Raw genomic sequence first — 17,204 nt, 5'->3', positions numbered from 1 at the left:
ATTTTTAAACTTTTTTCAAAACTAACGATGCTTTTTGAAGTTAAAGTGGTTTGCCTTTGCATGACAAAAGTGTTCATCAATGTTCTTAATCACATTTAGTTTTGTCCTTAATTAACTCTTGCTGTTATTTAATGCCAATTTCAGTCCCTGAACTACAGTGTGACTTTGAGAATGGAATTTGTAACTGGGAACAAGAGACAGAGGATGACTTTGATTGGACCAGAAACCAGGGTCCAACTTCAACACTTAATACAGGGCCCATGAAGGATAATACTTTGGGCACAGTTAAAGGACACTATCTCTACATAGAATCTTCAGAGCCACAGGTTTTCCAAAACAAGGCTGTTTTACTGAGCCCCATCTTTAACGCCACTGACACAGAGGGCTGTACCTTCCGCTTATACTACCACATGTTTGGAAAGCACATTCATAGGCTGGCTATCTACCAGCGAATCTGGAGTAACTCAAGGGGAAAGCTGCTGTGGCAGATATTTGGGAATCAAGACAACAGATGGATAAGGAAACACCTCAACGTCTCTAGCCGGCAGCCTTTTCAGGTATGTATAATAGGTTTCATAAAGCATATTTGAATATGTATTTGAATCAGAATGTCTAAGCAATGTGAAAGATCACTACAATCCTGAGATGAAAGCTAGTGGAATTTGGTCAAAGTTACTTTGACGTGCATTTATCATTTAATTAAGGGTGTACCAAATTTCCTTAAGTTGCCTCTTCCTTGACTATCCCCAATCATGTATGATTAGAACCTGTAAACATGAACACATGTCATGAAATAGCTGCAGTTGCCTTCAATTTTAAGTACGTGATCTACTGAAATGAAAAATCCGTGGGAAAGAAATGAGTTTGGCACAATCTCTGAGATTCTGCAAAAAGCACAGACTTGTAAATCTATTATTTTGAATACTTCGTTTGACATTTTAGCTACTTATAGGTAAGCAACTGAAATCCAGTGCATGCTTTGCTCAAAAATAGCAGCTTCTCTGGGGAAGAGCTGAAATTTAAATCCAGGTCTCCTCACTACTGCTGGAATATTTTTTACTCCAAATCTTTCCTGTTTTCACCTAAAAGCCAGCTTGTAAGAGCCAGTTCAAATGCATATGTTATTTTCACAGTTTTGTAATGGATGTGTGTGTGTGTGTGTGTGTGTGTGTGTGTGTGTGTGAGAGAGAGAGAGAGAGAGAGAGAGAGAGAGAAAGGAAAAGAGAGAGAGATACATGTGTGATATATTTGAATCAATTTGGCAATTCCCCAAAGTTGGAAAGTCAGAGATCCTTTTTGTCATTTTTGGAGAAAGAAGCCCAGAGGGGTTGTTTATCCTTGGCCAAATAGCTTGTGGACAGCAGAACTGGAACTAATGCTGGAACCCATCATTTATAAATAATTGTCATCCCTTGCCTTCCCAATATATCATATGACTTTAACATGCAGTTGTTGAATATGTTATTTATCCCTTTAGCAGATAGTCTATGTATATTATACAGGGAAAAAACTTACTTATCCCTGGACAATTTTTATTTTGTTTGCATGTATTAAAATTATTTCAGTTACCCAAATTTAAGGCACTGACTCTATCTAAAGGTCTTAGTCTAAATACCAGTTTTGTAACCAAAAACTTAGCTCCAGACTTCCTTTCGAGAACTTCTAACATTCATAAATATACTTTTTACATGATTTAATCAGTGAAGAATACATTAGAGATGGTGATTTGTCCAGGGAGACATAAATGAGACCCAATCTGCCATATGTAGAGTGCTATCTTTCTGTTTAGCCCAATACACGTAAGATATATGTCATTGTGTGAAGTGAAATTGAAGAGTTTCTTTTTCCCCCCTAACTTTTATTTAATAATGGCTCATCCACTTCAAATTAATTCTTACTCTTTAATCAGGTCACTTGTAATTTGGACCATACTAGTATTTAGTGGATCAACTCTTCTTATAATATTTACTCAAGAATTGGTTTCCAGAAGAAAATCAAATTTGCAACACAGTATTTTCACAGCCAGATAAACAAGCAACTAACAAAGGAATCCTGTGGTCATGAATATAAATATAAAAATTGAGTATGAAATCCATCAGGGGTTACACAGAGTGCACTGTTTGACTCTGAGATTTCTTTTAGCCTTTTATTTTAAATAAAATTCAGGCCCGAAATGATGAAATTAGAGATTCTGCATTCTGTGTGGATGAATCATTCAAAGTAGTAAAAGAGGGTCCAATTTATGCAACATGATGTTTTTCCTCCATTAAGAAATGGATATTCTCCATTTCCAGTCTACTGAGAAAGAGCAGCAGTAATAGCCAACACTCTTATTAACTGTAGTATTATAAGAGAACTCACCTAGCATTATGCTCAGCATTCAATGCTTACTTTGAAGAAAAACCCAAAGACTTTTCAGGATCACTCATTTAAAATGAGATAAATATGATAGGACTAGATGGTAGATGCTGCATATAAGAACTAGTTTTATTTGTTAATATCAGTTGAAATAATTAGCCAAAACTCTTGTATGTGGCATGGTCAGTAAAGTCTCAGCAAATCATAAACATATGAAGTTTCATTACAAACTTCTAACTAATTTTTATTTTGAGATTTACTGAAGTACAGTTGATATGTAATAAACTACACCTATTAAAAGTTTTGAAGCCATCAAGATGGTTATATATTTTCATTATCTTGATTGCATTAGTTCTAGGAAAATGCAAATCAAAGATAATGGAAATAAGCTTCATCTTCCAAAATTTTCTAATGTCTGTTTATAATCCTTCTCTCTGACCCCTCAATAATCACTAATGTGCTTTCTGCCACTATACATTAATTTATATATCTTAAAATTTTATTTAAAGGAAATTTCACAGTATGTTCTCTTTTTGGTGTGATTTATTTTACTCGGCTCAGGTGTTCTGAGATTTATTGGTGCTACCATAGGTATCAGTCATTCATTTGGATAAAACACAGTTTATCCATTCACATATTGATTGATATCTAGGTTATTTCTAGTTAGGGTTATTTTGAATGAATTCACTATGAATAATTGTGTACACATCTTTACATGAACATCTGCTGTTTTTCCCCTTGTCTTAATAACCAGGAGTAGAATGACTGGGTCATATGGTAGAAGTAAGTGGAACTTTCCAGGGACTCCTGACCTGATTGTCAAAGTTTCCCATTTTTCATTCCCATCAACAGTGTGTCAGGGTACCAGTTCTTCCACCACCAAAACAATGCAGATTACTATCAGTCTTCTTAATTTTAGCTATTCTGAAGTACATAATTGCATCTCAGTGTGGACTGCAGTTCCCTAGCACTGATTATGTTGAACACATTTTCATGTACTTGTTTGCCAAACAAATGTCTACTTTGAAATGTCTGTTCAAACCTTTCACCCAATTTTTAAAAAGTTTTTTTAATTAGAGAGAATTGAGATGTTTTAAAAAAATATGTTCTGTAGGGAAATCCTTTATCCAATATGTGAATGGCAAATATTTTCTCCCAGTCTTCAGTTTTTTTTCCCTAGTACCACATGTAGTGTCTGGGATCTAGAAGTTGAATGACTGTTTAAATGATTGCATTCATATTTTATAAGTAGAAAGTTAGGATTATTATTCTTTATACTTAATTTTGATTTTTTAATCATATGTTTATAATAGTTTCTTAGTGATTTGAAACTATTTGGTGAATTTTGTTAGATCATGTAAACAATGACTGGTTAAAGGCAGAGGCTTTAGTAATTATGAATTTTTATTTGCCTTTTTTTTTTTTCTGGCACAGGGGATTAAACTCAGGGGTGCTTAACCACTGAACCACATTCCCAGGGTCTCACTGAGTTGCTTAGCGCTAAGTTGCTAAGGCAGCTTTGAACTTGGGATCCTCCTGTCAGCCTCCGGAGCAACTAGGATTACAGACGTGAATCACCACGCCCAGCTTTTTATTTCCCTTTCAACAGGAGGAAAATTTATCAACTTCCTCTGTTTGGATTATTATTATTTACATTTTATGTGAAATAAAGCTGAGTTCACCTAAAATTTACTTGTGTCTATTATGACATTGAGGTTAATGTCATTTTAGATTTATATTGAAGAAGTCAAATTTTAGTTAGACTTTGAATATTTAAGACTATACTTTCTTCTAGTGAATAAGCTACTGTGCTCATATACATTTTTAAAATCTTCTTTGGAAATGTGAAGATTGTTGTATTTTTTGGTTTTAGTTCTTTAGAGCTTCAAAATTCCTGTATCGCCAGCATTTTAAATCCCTCTGAGCAAATGACATTACTATTTATGTGGTTAATTTCACAGGACATAGCAGTCTTTATTGCCATCATTAATTGGTACAGGACTTAGACTGTTTTCCAAGTGGAAACTCAGAATTAGAAAATATATAGGCAGAAAGAGATCATTTGAGCTAAATCGTTCACTCTACTGATAAGAAATTAAGGTCCAAAAATGTCATATTAATGTCTTAACAGGTATTTTAAGATAAAGACTAGACTTCAGGTTTCTGGATCCCCATTTCAGTGATCATGACACTAATATCTTTGGTCCACATTACCCACATAATTAAACATAATTACATATTAGATAAGAAGTTCTAAGGAGCCATTATAATGAAAAATGTCACAATATTATCTTGAATACTTGGATCTTCAAATGCAAAATGTAATATTTCAAACATTAATAATTCCAGTGATTCATTGAATAACTCACTTTTTTTCAATAAGGTCACAAGTTAGTAATCTAATATTTTGACTATTCCAAATGTTTCCCTGGTAGTCCAAAAAAAATATGTGCCACAGGAAATGACTGACTTGTTCCAAAAGGTAAATTTAGAACCATGAGTCAGGTGAAATTGTACATAATTTTTCATATTTTCTCTAAATATATTTTACAGGACATTTTTGGACAGAGAATTTACAGGACTTTATGACAGAGAATAATGGCCTTTAGACATCTGAAGATCCCAGTGCTTTTTGGAGTATGTTTGGTTGTTGCAGGATGGGTTATTTGACTAATTATTGAAGAATGTGCTACGCTGATACTAATGATACATATACCACACTGGATTATTAAATTGAACGTTGGTCTTAATGAAATCCTGTAGAATACTGCAGGGACACCAATTATATGAGGATGTTATAGGTTATGTCAACATGTGTCCTTTTCCAAGAGATGTTCTCCTGGGTAGTTCTCTTTTCAGATGCTATAGTCTTGGAAGTGTGAATTTGAGGGTGTGATTCTACATGCTGACATTTCAGGATGTATTCAGACATGACCAGCAGGTATCTTATTCATTTCTGAGCACTACCACCAGAAGACTGGATAACAGTAGTTTACTAGCAGTAGAACTCAGGGCTTGGTCTACACTCCTATACCTGTTGTCTTGAATAACTCTTGGATTGGTAGCCTTAATATTATAAGTTGTACTCTTTTTAAAGAATATTTTTTAGTTGTAGGTGGATATCTTCATTTTTGTGTGGTGCGGAGGATTGAACCCAGTGCCTCACCACACACTAGGTGAGCGCTCTACCTCTGAACCGTAACTGCAGCCCCATAAAATGTACTCTTTAAAATTTACTTTTACCCCTTGGAGAACTCATAGCTCTATCTCATCTATGCTGGTCATAACTAACATGTTCAGTAAGGCTTGTTTCATATTTAAACGTTATCTAGCATTTCTTAGAACACTTTTCTAATTCCTTTTCCCTTTCTCTATACCACCAGCATGAGACTTCCATGAAAATTCGTTTCAGCCACATGCTGTAGGACAGATCCTGTGTGGAGTGCCTGAGGGAGTCCTGTCAACAAGAAGGACATTTGGGCCATGCCAAATTGTAGAGGCTGTTAAACAAACATGAGAGGGAAGGGACACTTTTTCACACCTATTTTGAAATATCTCAAATTAAGACTACTAAGGAGGTCTTGACTAATATCCTTCTGAAAGGAAATTTTCTAACAAGAAGATTCTCTGTTACATCTGCTCTCACCTTAGTGTCACATTGTTATTTTTACTTAAATGAGTATTTTGATACTTAATGAAAATGAAGATTTCATAGGAAACCATTTTACGATGCTTCCAGTTGCCTTAATTGATGACTCACCACATAGTAGAGTCATAGAATGTAGCATTTTAAATTATTTAATGTTAAAAGTAGCCCAACAAATTTCTCACCAAGAATTTGATCCAGGCGGACTCTAGTGTTACCAATGCTGAGAATTCTCTTGCTTCATGAGGTTTTCTATCCTACCTCTGAATATGATGACAGAAACTATTTTCTTAGACAGAATTGAAATCTCTCTTCCTTCTGCTTTTTTGAGTTTCTTGGCATGGATTTAGTATCACTGGCAGTTGTTGATAAGTGTTACAAACCCCAGCTTATTCCAACTTCTTAATTCTTTGGTACCACCATAAGAATTAGGACTTAGAGTCTTCGTACATGATCTCTTTTTTTGAAGAGAATATTTATGTATGAAGTAGCCCTGGGAAGGGAACACAGGCCTTCAAAGAAAACATTTTTCAACTAGATCTCCCAACTCTGTAGAACCTTCTGATTCAATCTGGAAGAATTTCCACTAGATTCTGATAATATCCTTCAATAATAAGGGGAGAGAGATTCTTCTCAGGTTTTGCAGTGAGAGAGATGGCATAATTTAAACCAATCTTGTTTGCAATCATAATTGGGTTGTGCATGTGTGGGGTATGCCTTTAAATCCTAAATGGTACACCAGTTTTCAGCAATCCTGGGGGAAAATGTTTCTGAAGTTATGTTGTAAATAAAGCAGGCCCATATTTAATAATGTCAAGTTCAACCCACTTTTCCTGAAATTATATACATAAATTCTGAAGGTGTAAATTTTATGTCTTTTCACATAACATTTTTCTTCCAAGTGTGTGTAGTTTGCTAGAATTTGCATTGAAAAGTTTTGGATGGAGTTTGCTGGCACAAATTCTGTGTGAACAACACTCATAGTTTTTTCTTGCCTATAAACTGCATACTAAATCTTGTTTCACAGTTTAACGTTTCTCATAGGCTATCTTGAGCTGAATTGGAAATAGAGACACAGCTTATTACCTCACCTCTTCATCAAACTGTGGTGCAAAGTGATGAGCTTATGGAGAACCATCCCTAGGGAAGAAGAGGAAAGAGTCAGGCAGAAGCAAATTAAAGAGTTTGCAGGCCAGAAAACAAGTTCAATTTCTCAAATCCATTATTTCATTCCTGTTAGACTTTTATGATTTCCATAGATATAAACTAATATTTTGACCCCCCCCCCAAGTTGTAATAGAATATTGTGGGGTATCTTAACTGGAAATATACAGAGAAATTATAGCATTAATATGTACTCATGGTGGTATCCAAATATTTATACAATCTATGTTGAAAAGAAGGAGAGAGAGGAGAAAAAAATATTCAAGTTACCAGGAGTGAAATTTTTTTTAAAGTATTTTTTTAGTTATATATGGATACAATATCTTTATTTTATTTTTTTTATTTTTATGTGGTGCTGAGGATCAAACCCAAGGCCTCACACATGCCAGGCAAGTACTCTACCACTGAGTCACAACTCCAACCCCAAGAGGGAATGAAATTTTTTTATATTGTCAATTGGTTGGTAAAAAGGCCAAGAAAATACTAAGTGTGGACGTGAATGTTTTAATTCTAGTATGTTTTCAACCCTTCTCATCTGTGGCCTGTTTTGAAACTTGATGTAACCATTTTTCTCCACTCCCTCCCTTGTCACTAGTGCCACGTACACCAGCCATTAGGGCCATTTCTACTGATGGATACTGCCAAATCCTTTTGCCCATTTCTCTGGCTAGATTTGGGAGAATGGAGTAAGAAATGCGGAAGTGATTTTTATGATGGCCATGTCTGAGTGTGCTGATTTTGCCAGGAGACAGGAGGCTATCCAACTGTGTGATGCCAAAAGACATTGAATCTCAACTGTGGGTTTTTTTTTTTTTTTTTTTTATTTAGGAGTTGGCATGAATTTGCTGGATTTGCAAAAAACTGCCCAGCTAGATTCCCCTCTGCAGGGAAATATTTAAATATACTTCTGTGAAAGTGTGACATGAAGACAGTTGTCTTCGATTATCAGGGCTCAAATAATTTGTTAAAAACTAACCATTCAAATTTCATACCAGGTATGAATCTTCTTTGGCAAATGCTGTAGATAGACAAATAAAAAAGCAGGAGTTTATTGCTTTCTGGTGCCCTGTTCACTCTCTAGGGACAAACTCTGAAATATCTCTTGAATGTGTTTGTCTCTGCTGATCCACTCTTGTCTTAATTGTGTGAAACATTTTAGACTTGCCTTCTTTCTGCAAGTTTTTGCTCCAAAGTGCTATAACATATTGAACCAAATAGTTTTGCTTGCTTATATTGATAACACATGATTTTGGCTTTTATCTTCAGTGGAAAATCAATGCGTCACATAGCATTCACTAAGAAAAAGGTACTGGGCCTCTTTGTAATTCTTTGTCAGATGATTGCTGTATCTTGATTTATGCCCTCAAACTTTTTCTCATTCAGCAGAAAATACTGTGTCGCTATCTGAGAGAGCAAAGTGATCTATACCTATTTATGCTCTGAGGGCAGCCTCCTTCCAGGATTCTTTATGGAACATATCTACACGCTATAGATTAGGAACACAATGCATTCTTCTTTCTTAAAGTGTCAGATTGACGATTTGGTTCATATCCAATTTTTTTAATTAACAATTTTAGCAAAAATATTTCTTTAAAGATAAAACTATTAGCACTTATTATTCTAGTGCCTCCCAGAATTTCCAGATCTAAAAAGAAACTTAATAACCTGTTTATAACAATTTTCTGTCGTATATTGGGACCTCCACTTGCAACCAATTTAGGGACTATTTTCTAAAACTGTTTTCATTGTCACCTTTTGCAAAACTGAAATCTGATTGTAATCTTGTGAAAGCTAAGTTACATAGCTCAATGCCAAAAGCACCCCTAGATTCAATTCCCAGCATTAAAAAAAAGGGAAAAAGAAAAGAAAAACTAGGTTTCATTGAAGAGAATCATGGTACTCTCTTCTAAGTAATATTTTGAACCCAAGTATACATTCCAGCTTGCTTTATCATGTCCTCAGTAGTGTTAAAAACAAAATATTTCATTTTTATAAAATCTTGAACTTTTAAAATTAAAAAGTGTTAGGTCTACTTTGTACTTGCAAAGAAGATATACTTTACATTTTATGGTATAAAGCCTGTACCATCCAGAGGGAAAAACAATAATAAGAATTAATGAAATGTTAATAATGTTACTGTGAAATGGTTGAGGATATTCAGTGTTCCCTGAACTAGTCTCCAAGACGAATGAGAGTAGAGAAGGAAAATAAAGAAAAGTTCAAGAGAATGGAAAAAACATAGAACCCAGTCTGCAAGTCTGAGTAACTCTAAGCTTCTGATCTATTGGGAAGTTCTGTGATGTACCTAAAAACCTCTATTTATGCTGACTATCGGACAAAATACCTTTTCCCTTCCAATTATATGTTAGTTACTGAACAGAAATTCCACTTACATACTGCTGTGGTTTGAACATCCCCTGCAAGACTCAAGTTGAAATTTCATTGCCATGATGATGTTAAAGGCAGAACCATTAAGAGGTGATGAGATTCTTAGGGCTTTAGGGTACCACCCTTGCAAAGGGATTAATGCCTTATCAAGGGAGTGGCGAGTTTTCTTGGGAGTGACTTTGTGTAAAAGCACTTGCACATAGGATAGTACGCAAAGCTACTCATGATTACACAACCAATGTAATTCCACATCCTTTACAACCAGAAGAATGAGAAGTTATACTCCATTTATGCATATGTCAAAATATATTCTACTAACATGTATAACAAATTAGAAAAGCACTTGCACATTCATGTGTACTTTCTCTCACAAGCTCTCACACACTTGTTCTCACTCCGTGGAGCCTCTTGTCCTGTCATGATGCAGCAGGAAGCAAGGCTATTCCAGATGCAGGGACTTGGGCTTCCCAGTCCCTTATACTGTGAGAAATAAATCTCTGCCCTTTACCCATCACCCAGTCTGCAGTATTGGATTACATCAACAGAAAGAGATGATGACACATGTTGACCATGAAAACTTCTAGCACATTTGAGATGGTTCTGGAGATGTATTAGACTATTTAAAATGAGAACGATTCTAGAAAATCAGGGATGTGTGTAATTGTGTAAAAGCACATTTTATCATGTGTAGGCTATTTATGTACTTCTATATCACTAAATTTACAGTTCCATTCATATATTTACATGATGCTATGATGATCATTAGTATGTACTGTTACTATGACTACAGTATATTGATGATTATCCTTTTAACTGCAGTATTTCTGTAATTCCTTCATGCTGTGCAGAGTCGACTTTGACTCACAGTGTCCATGGATTTCATTTCATCTAAATTATAACATAGTTCAAAGGAATCATAATCCATTGAGAAGCATCAAAAAATCCAGAGAACTAATAGTCTCTGTCTTAAAATAGGAAATTGTTTTTTTTTACCAGTGTTGGCATTTTTTGACCCTGAAGACACTAGTGTTTCTTCACTGTTGCTCTCCCCTGCCTTTCTGATCTTTTGTTTGATCCCATTTGAAGATTTATACTTGGCCTTTCAGCTTCTCCCTCTCTTGGCTGCCACTGATGATGATAGAGTCCCTTAACTCCTGGTATTATCCCTAGTCACATATCTACTGACAGAGGTGGTGTTTTAAATGGGTGTCATTCTCTTAAGTAAACTTTATGCAGCTCAGAACAATAATTAGTAGTAGTATTCTTTGCAAATTGCAATGTCTTCTTGCATTTTATTTTACATTTTGAATAGCTCAGATTAACTATATTTTAGACATTATTACTGTATTTTTGGTATGATACGTTTAACTTTTTAAGTCTCAGAGTGTGAATGTAAGCTATTGAACAGGTTGCATTATGAACTTTGGGGTAAAATTACCTTAAGTTCAAATCCTAGCTCTGTCATTTATTAGCTGCACAACCTTGGGAAAATTATCTTCTCTGTGCTGCCAATTCTTCATCTATAATTAAATATCACAATAGTGCCTATCTTGCAGAGTTTTTATGAAGGTTATATGTGTTAATTCATATGAAATACTTAGCAGTTATATAATAATGAGACAAATGATAGCAATAAAACAGTAATAACAAATACATGATGGCAATAAATACAGTGTTATAAATATTTTTTTAGTTGAAATATAAAAATTGAAGTTTGTCACTAAACTAGAATAAAACGTGTGATCTGGGCCCGTTTTCTAAATGGTCAAGGAGCTAGAAGCCATCTCCTCTATTCGAGCATGCATCTGTAAACAAAGAAAGCCACTTCTTCTTTCATTGTAGCTCTGTGTGCTGCCTGTCCTTTCTCTTACCATGAAGGAAGAGTTTTAAAGGGTAGGTATGAAGACAGTATGAACAACAGTACAACCAGTTATGGGGGGCAGAATGAGAGAGTCTATAGAAATTTAAAAGATAATAATGGAGTTTTACAAAGAATTTTATGGCCTTAAATTGATTAAGTCAGATGAAATGAATACAAGTTACCAAAACTGACTTAGGAAAAAAATAGGAAATTCAAAGAATCCTGTAGTCGTTGAAGAAACTTAACTTGCTATTTAAAACCTCACAGAGAAAAAACTCCAGGCCTAGAAATTCACTGTATTTTTGATTGTATTAAACAAGATCTCTCTAAAAATAGAAGGAAATCTAAATAAGTGGAACTGTATACCGAATTTATGGATAAGCATTAATGCTTATTGGATGATAATTCTCCCCAAATTGATCTATAAATTCAGTGCAATCCTAGTCAAACTTTATAGGGCTTTTTGGACAAATTACAAAGCTTATTCTGAAATTTTGATAGAAACACAAAGGTCCTAGAATAGCCAAAACGTTTTCAAAAGAATAAAGTTAGAAAACCTTACATTCCAGATGTCAAGACATATTTAGAAGCTTCTTTAAACAACAAGCACAGCATAGAATTGGCATAAAGAAGGCATAGTATCAGCAAAACCAAAAAAAAAAAAAAAAAAAAAAAAAAAAAGGGAAGAGATCCATCTTTATATTGTCAACTAGTTTTTCGTCAAAGTTGCTGAAGTAATTTAATAAAGAAATAATAGTCTTTTAAAAGGTGCTATTAAAATAGATACAACATGAAAAATATAAATTTCATACTTATTTCATACCATACCCCAGAGTAAATCAAAACGTATCATACACATGTGAAGATAAAAGTTATAAAGCATAGTGAAGAAAAATACATTATTTTTGTCTTGTTATAGGCAACAACGCTCTAGATTGGAAAAGCAAAGCACAGATGAAAACAGAAAAAATCACAAGTTGGGCTATAAAACTTTGACTATGAAAAAAATACCAATAAGAAAAAAAAAAAAAAAAAAGACAAAGCACAGATTAGGAGAAAATTACAAATATACCTGAAAAAATATATTTATTTTATAAATAAGTATAAAAGTACAATGATTGAAAAATGAAAACTCTAATAAAATTGGCAAAATATTTAAACAGACGTTTTAATTTAAAAAATGAGAGTGACCAATCAGCAAGAAAAAAGAAGATGCTTAACACAATTGTCTCTGGGGAAATGCAGATTAAAACCATAGTGAAGTACCACCAACATGCAGTGGACTGGGTGAAATGAATAGAACTGACACCCAGGGTCAGTGTAGATAGGAAGCAATTAGTACTCACATCACTGGTGGATGTTAAAAATGGTACAGTCATTTGACACTTTATGATAACATTAAACTTGCAATTTCCTATGGTCAAGCAACTCTGTTCCTACCCAAAAGAAAATAAAAGCATCTACCCAAAGACTCATACTTGAAGTTCTTAGAGGATAGTGTCTACCTACTGGTAAATGGATAAACCAGTGGTGGTAAGTGCCTAAGTGAAATACCATGCAGAAATTAAAAAAGAAAAAGGAACAAACTGATATAATGATACAACAGTGATATGAAAGAATTCAAGAGCATTATGGTCAATGAAAGGAGCTAGACAGCAAAGACATCAAGATCTGATTCCACTCAAAGGACACGTTACAGAACTCAACTCGTGGGAAGCGTATTAGTGGTTGCTTACAGCCAGGTGTAGGGGAGGCAGTGGATTGGAAAAGAGCAGAAGGGAACATTTTGTGATGTCAATTTTCTGTATCTTGTGCATGGTTGTGGTTATGATATTCATCTACCACAACTCATTAAACTGTACACTTAAACTGGAAGGATTTTAAGGTATATAAATTATGCTTAAGACTGTAAAAATGTTTGGAGCTCTTCTGTGAATATAATCAGAGCAGCAGGATTTTTTTTTTAATTTTAATATACATACAGTAGAAATCTGCTGAGTAGCAAACTTGAGAAGGGTTGACAAAAAGGTTAGAATTTTCTTCCAGAACATTTCAGTTAGTTCTCTCTTAGGGTGTAGCTATAGCTAAGACTCTACTCTGTTTTGTAGTCTCTAATTAAATTTCTTTACATTTATAACAATCTAAGCATATTTTTAAATACCCAGTTCATATGTACAACTCTTCTTTCTTTTACTATTAAGGGTACATAAAATAAATGCCTAAAGACTTTAAAAAGGGAGGTATGGAGAATATATGTATGCATGGAGCAGGTGTATAGCATTTGAAAAAATTTAAATATTTTTAGTGAGGATTTTAGCATGAAAAATATTATCAAAATTTTTCTATTATATTTAAAATAAAAAAAGGAGAGCATGCTGGTACACATTTCAAAAACAAATTGGATGGCCGCTTAATTCTGTGTGCTTTTCAGATGGCATGAGTTGGGAACATCTTTAACCCTTATAAAAATATATTGAAAATATTATATAAAGAAAAGATAAGTTCATTTAAGAAAGCTATTTTTTAAAGAAGAACCTGTTTAAAGTTTTATTTTTTTCCTGAAATGCTGAGACAAGTTTATACCAAAAGTATATTATCAGTGATGAATCATTTTATTTCAAAATTTGCTGTGTCATAGCTGTATTTAATATTTAACTGTGCTTCCTTGGGTTTCCTCTAATTAATTTAGTTTTAGAAATCGAGCAGGCATCTGCAACCAGAGCTCTCCAGTCTCTGTGGGTACAACATTCTGATGGTTCTTTCGGAAGTCCTGACTTGATGTTATTTTCACTTTATCATATTGTATCCCAGGATTTGTAAAAATCGAAGGTGGGAAATTAATCTGTTTTACATGTAGAACATCAAATGTGAATCTCAGCCATAACATCATAACTAACACATGCACCTGTAGAAAAGAAAACAAGAAAACTGCCTATTAAAAGTATCTCAAAAGTTAATAGCTTCATCTAATGAAAAACCTTGTGTGGGGTGGGGAGTAGGGCAAGGGATATAAGAAACAGTATTTTTGCATCTTTTTCTAAAGTTAAGTCAAAATAAAAAAATTAAAATTACAACAAATAGTAGAACTAGGTTGTTGGGAATTTCACTGTGATTTCAGAGTTCAAATGCCTTATTAAGACTTAATCTGCCTTTAAAACAAAAGTTCTCTTGAATGTAAACCAAGGCAAAGTGACAGACACTTGCTTTTTGTTGTTGGTAACATGGGATGTTTATCCAGGCAGGAATCAGTTGAAATGTTTTGTTGTGGATACATGCACTTTATATAAATTATTGATTTAACATTAGAATTTAGATTGTAATTGCCAAAAAACAGGGAACAATGTCATGTAACTTTTGCCGTATCATCTAAAGTCAGGAGCATGTAAGCAAGCATACAGAGGAATTCCATGATCCAGTGGTGACAATGCTCGAATAATAATGGAATCTGACCCCCACCCTGGTTCCTTTTGCCTTGGCAGTGTTCTAAAGGCAGAATACATTATTCAGACAGCCAGTTTGTCCCCTGAACATTTTTGTAGATAGCATCTTATCTTTAACAGTTTGTGATCCTTAAGATGCTTCCTAAATTCCCTCAGTCCCCACTGCTAGGGATGAGGAAGAATCCTTGCATTTAAATAAGACTTCAATTAAAACCTTGAAATAGTTTCAATAATCTTGTTTTTAGAAAAACTTAAATAATCTTTAAAAAATTACATGGAAACAAATATTCTTCCTGCTGATCTCCAACATAGCAAAGCTTTATATATCTGGCATGTGTTAAGATGAAAAATTGATTTTATTATCAGTACAAACTATAGTATAATGTAATACGAAAATAACTCTGAAGTCAGTTTGCTTGAATCTGAAGCATTGGTATAAAATGAATAAGATTGTATTCCATCATGTTCATGTAGAATTTATCTTGTGTTTTCTATTTATTTATTTTTTGTTTAGGGGGGTTGCCTTTGTAAGAGGTTTTCATCAGATGAAGCTATTAACTTTTGAGATACTTTTAATAGGCAGTTTTCTTGTTTTCTTTTCTATAGGTGCATGTGTTAGTTATGATGTTATGGCTGAGTTTCACATTTTATGTTCTACATGTGAAACAGATTAATTTCCCACCTTTGAGTTTTATAAATCTTGGGAAACAATATGATAAAGTGAAAATAACATCAAGTCAGAAATTAGAACACCTGAGTTCTGAAGTTAAAATTTTTTACCAACAGCTCTAATGAACTTATAAATGTTGCTTAAACTTCTAATGACCTGATTCTTCATTACAATAATGAAATGACCTATAAATTATTTCTAATTATAAAATTCTATAAATCCCATCTTTTAAATTCACAATTGTTTAAACTCTATAATTATTCTTGGATGTTGTAAGTTACTTTCATATCTTTAAAAAAAGCTTTCCTCAATTTTCAGTATAAGTGCCCATGAATTCCAATTATTTTTGAGCCCCTAAAAAGCATTTGAGATCAGAGTCTTTTTTTAATTGCTTTCAAATAATTTAAATTTTACTGATAGATAGCAACAGCCCAACCATTATATATTTTAGAGATAATGGTTAATTCCTGTGTCTCTCTTTTAGTTACCAAAAGTAAACAATGAATTAACTGTCTAAAATAAATGCCATGTAAGAAGTCAAGTGATTTTGTGTGTGTGTGTGTGTGTGTGTGTGTGTGTGTGTGAGTGAGTGTAATTTCCCTTGTAAATAGTTACTTAATTCAAATGGAACCTCTTTTATAAAATAAGTGTTAATTCATGTCTATTGATACAGAAATGCTCATTTGATCATGAATAATTGGCCCTATGCCCCAGGCCCTGTGCTTCTTGATGATGATACAAACACAAATAGCAGATCATCATCGTGTTCAAGGAGTGTGTACCCTGATGAGACAGAGACATCAAGCAAATAACTGTAGTATGAAGGGAGTTACATTAGACTCAGCATGGTGGCGACAAAGAGGTGTTGTCTGATACAAATCTTTTTTTTTTTAATTGAAGGTGAAAAATGTATTTTTTATTTTTATTCTCTTTCAGTTATGACAGTAGAGTACATTTTGACATATTTACACAAACATAGAGTTCATCTTATTCTAATTGGGATCCCATTCTTGTGGTTGTACCTGTGGAGATTCACCATGGTGTTTTCATATATGTACACAGGAAAGTTTAGTCCCATTCATTAAAGTGTGGGTGGAGAGGGTCCCTGTTGGGGCTGGGCCAGGTATCCCTAGAGATGGGCAGGATTATAAAAATGTGCACAGAGGAGAAGCAGCCTGCTATGAGAGGGACCACTGAGTAGTTCCAGAATGCTTGGTTCACACAACAGGAGATTCTTAAAGTATGAAGCCAAATCCGGGAGCGTCTCAGATGTTATGGTCAAGAACAGAATTCTTTGTCAGAGAAGAAAAGCTGAGTAACACACTATGGCTCAAAGATTTTAAGCTATGAAGTCTTCTGTGCTAAGTTGGTGAGATACAGGTGTTAGGATCCAGTTTCTCTTGATTTTTTAGCAGCCACTTTCCATCGATCAATGCCCTGTTCCTCAGTTACCTAGGTAGGCAAAGCTTTCAGGTGGTGGGGTTGGGAGTTTGTTGAAGGAGATGCTACTCATCTGATCTCTAGTTGCAAAGATAAATATAACTTTTGTGATTTATTATTGTGATATATATTAAAGAATAAATTGTATGATCTCCTCCATGCAAAAAAATTAGGAATCAGATAATTGATGTGCTTTTGTTTTTCATAGTGGTAGGGCTTAGCAATTCCACAGATGTT

At 34.1% G+C, this 17,204-nt stretch overlaps 1 protein-coding gene across 1 annotated transcript in view; it reads left to right on the top strand.

Annotated features, from left to right (window-relative positions):
- MALRD1 (MAM and LDL receptor class A domain containing 1) overlaps positions 1–17,204 on the top strand; it is a gene marked incomplete at its 5' end in the record, with an annotated part of 672,621 nt that overhangs the window by 165,788 nt on the left and 489,629 nt on the right. Inside the window, one exon of the mRNA XM_079107637.1 lies at positions 145–557. Within this exon, the coding sequence (XP_078963763.1) occupies positions 145–557 (413 nt within the window). The remainder of the gene's footprint in view (positions 1–144; positions 558–17,204) is intronic.

Source organism: Sciurus vulgaris (genome assembly GCF_902686455.1).
Source record: "Sciurus vulgaris genome assembly, chromosome: 12".
In the NCBI taxonomy this organism is placed as follows: Eukaryota; Metazoa; Chordata; class Mammalia; order Rodentia; family Sciuridae; genus Sciurus; species Sciurus vulgaris.
The sequence above is the reverse complement of the archived record's forward strand: the minus strand, read 5'-3'. Positions and strand labels throughout refer to the sequence as shown.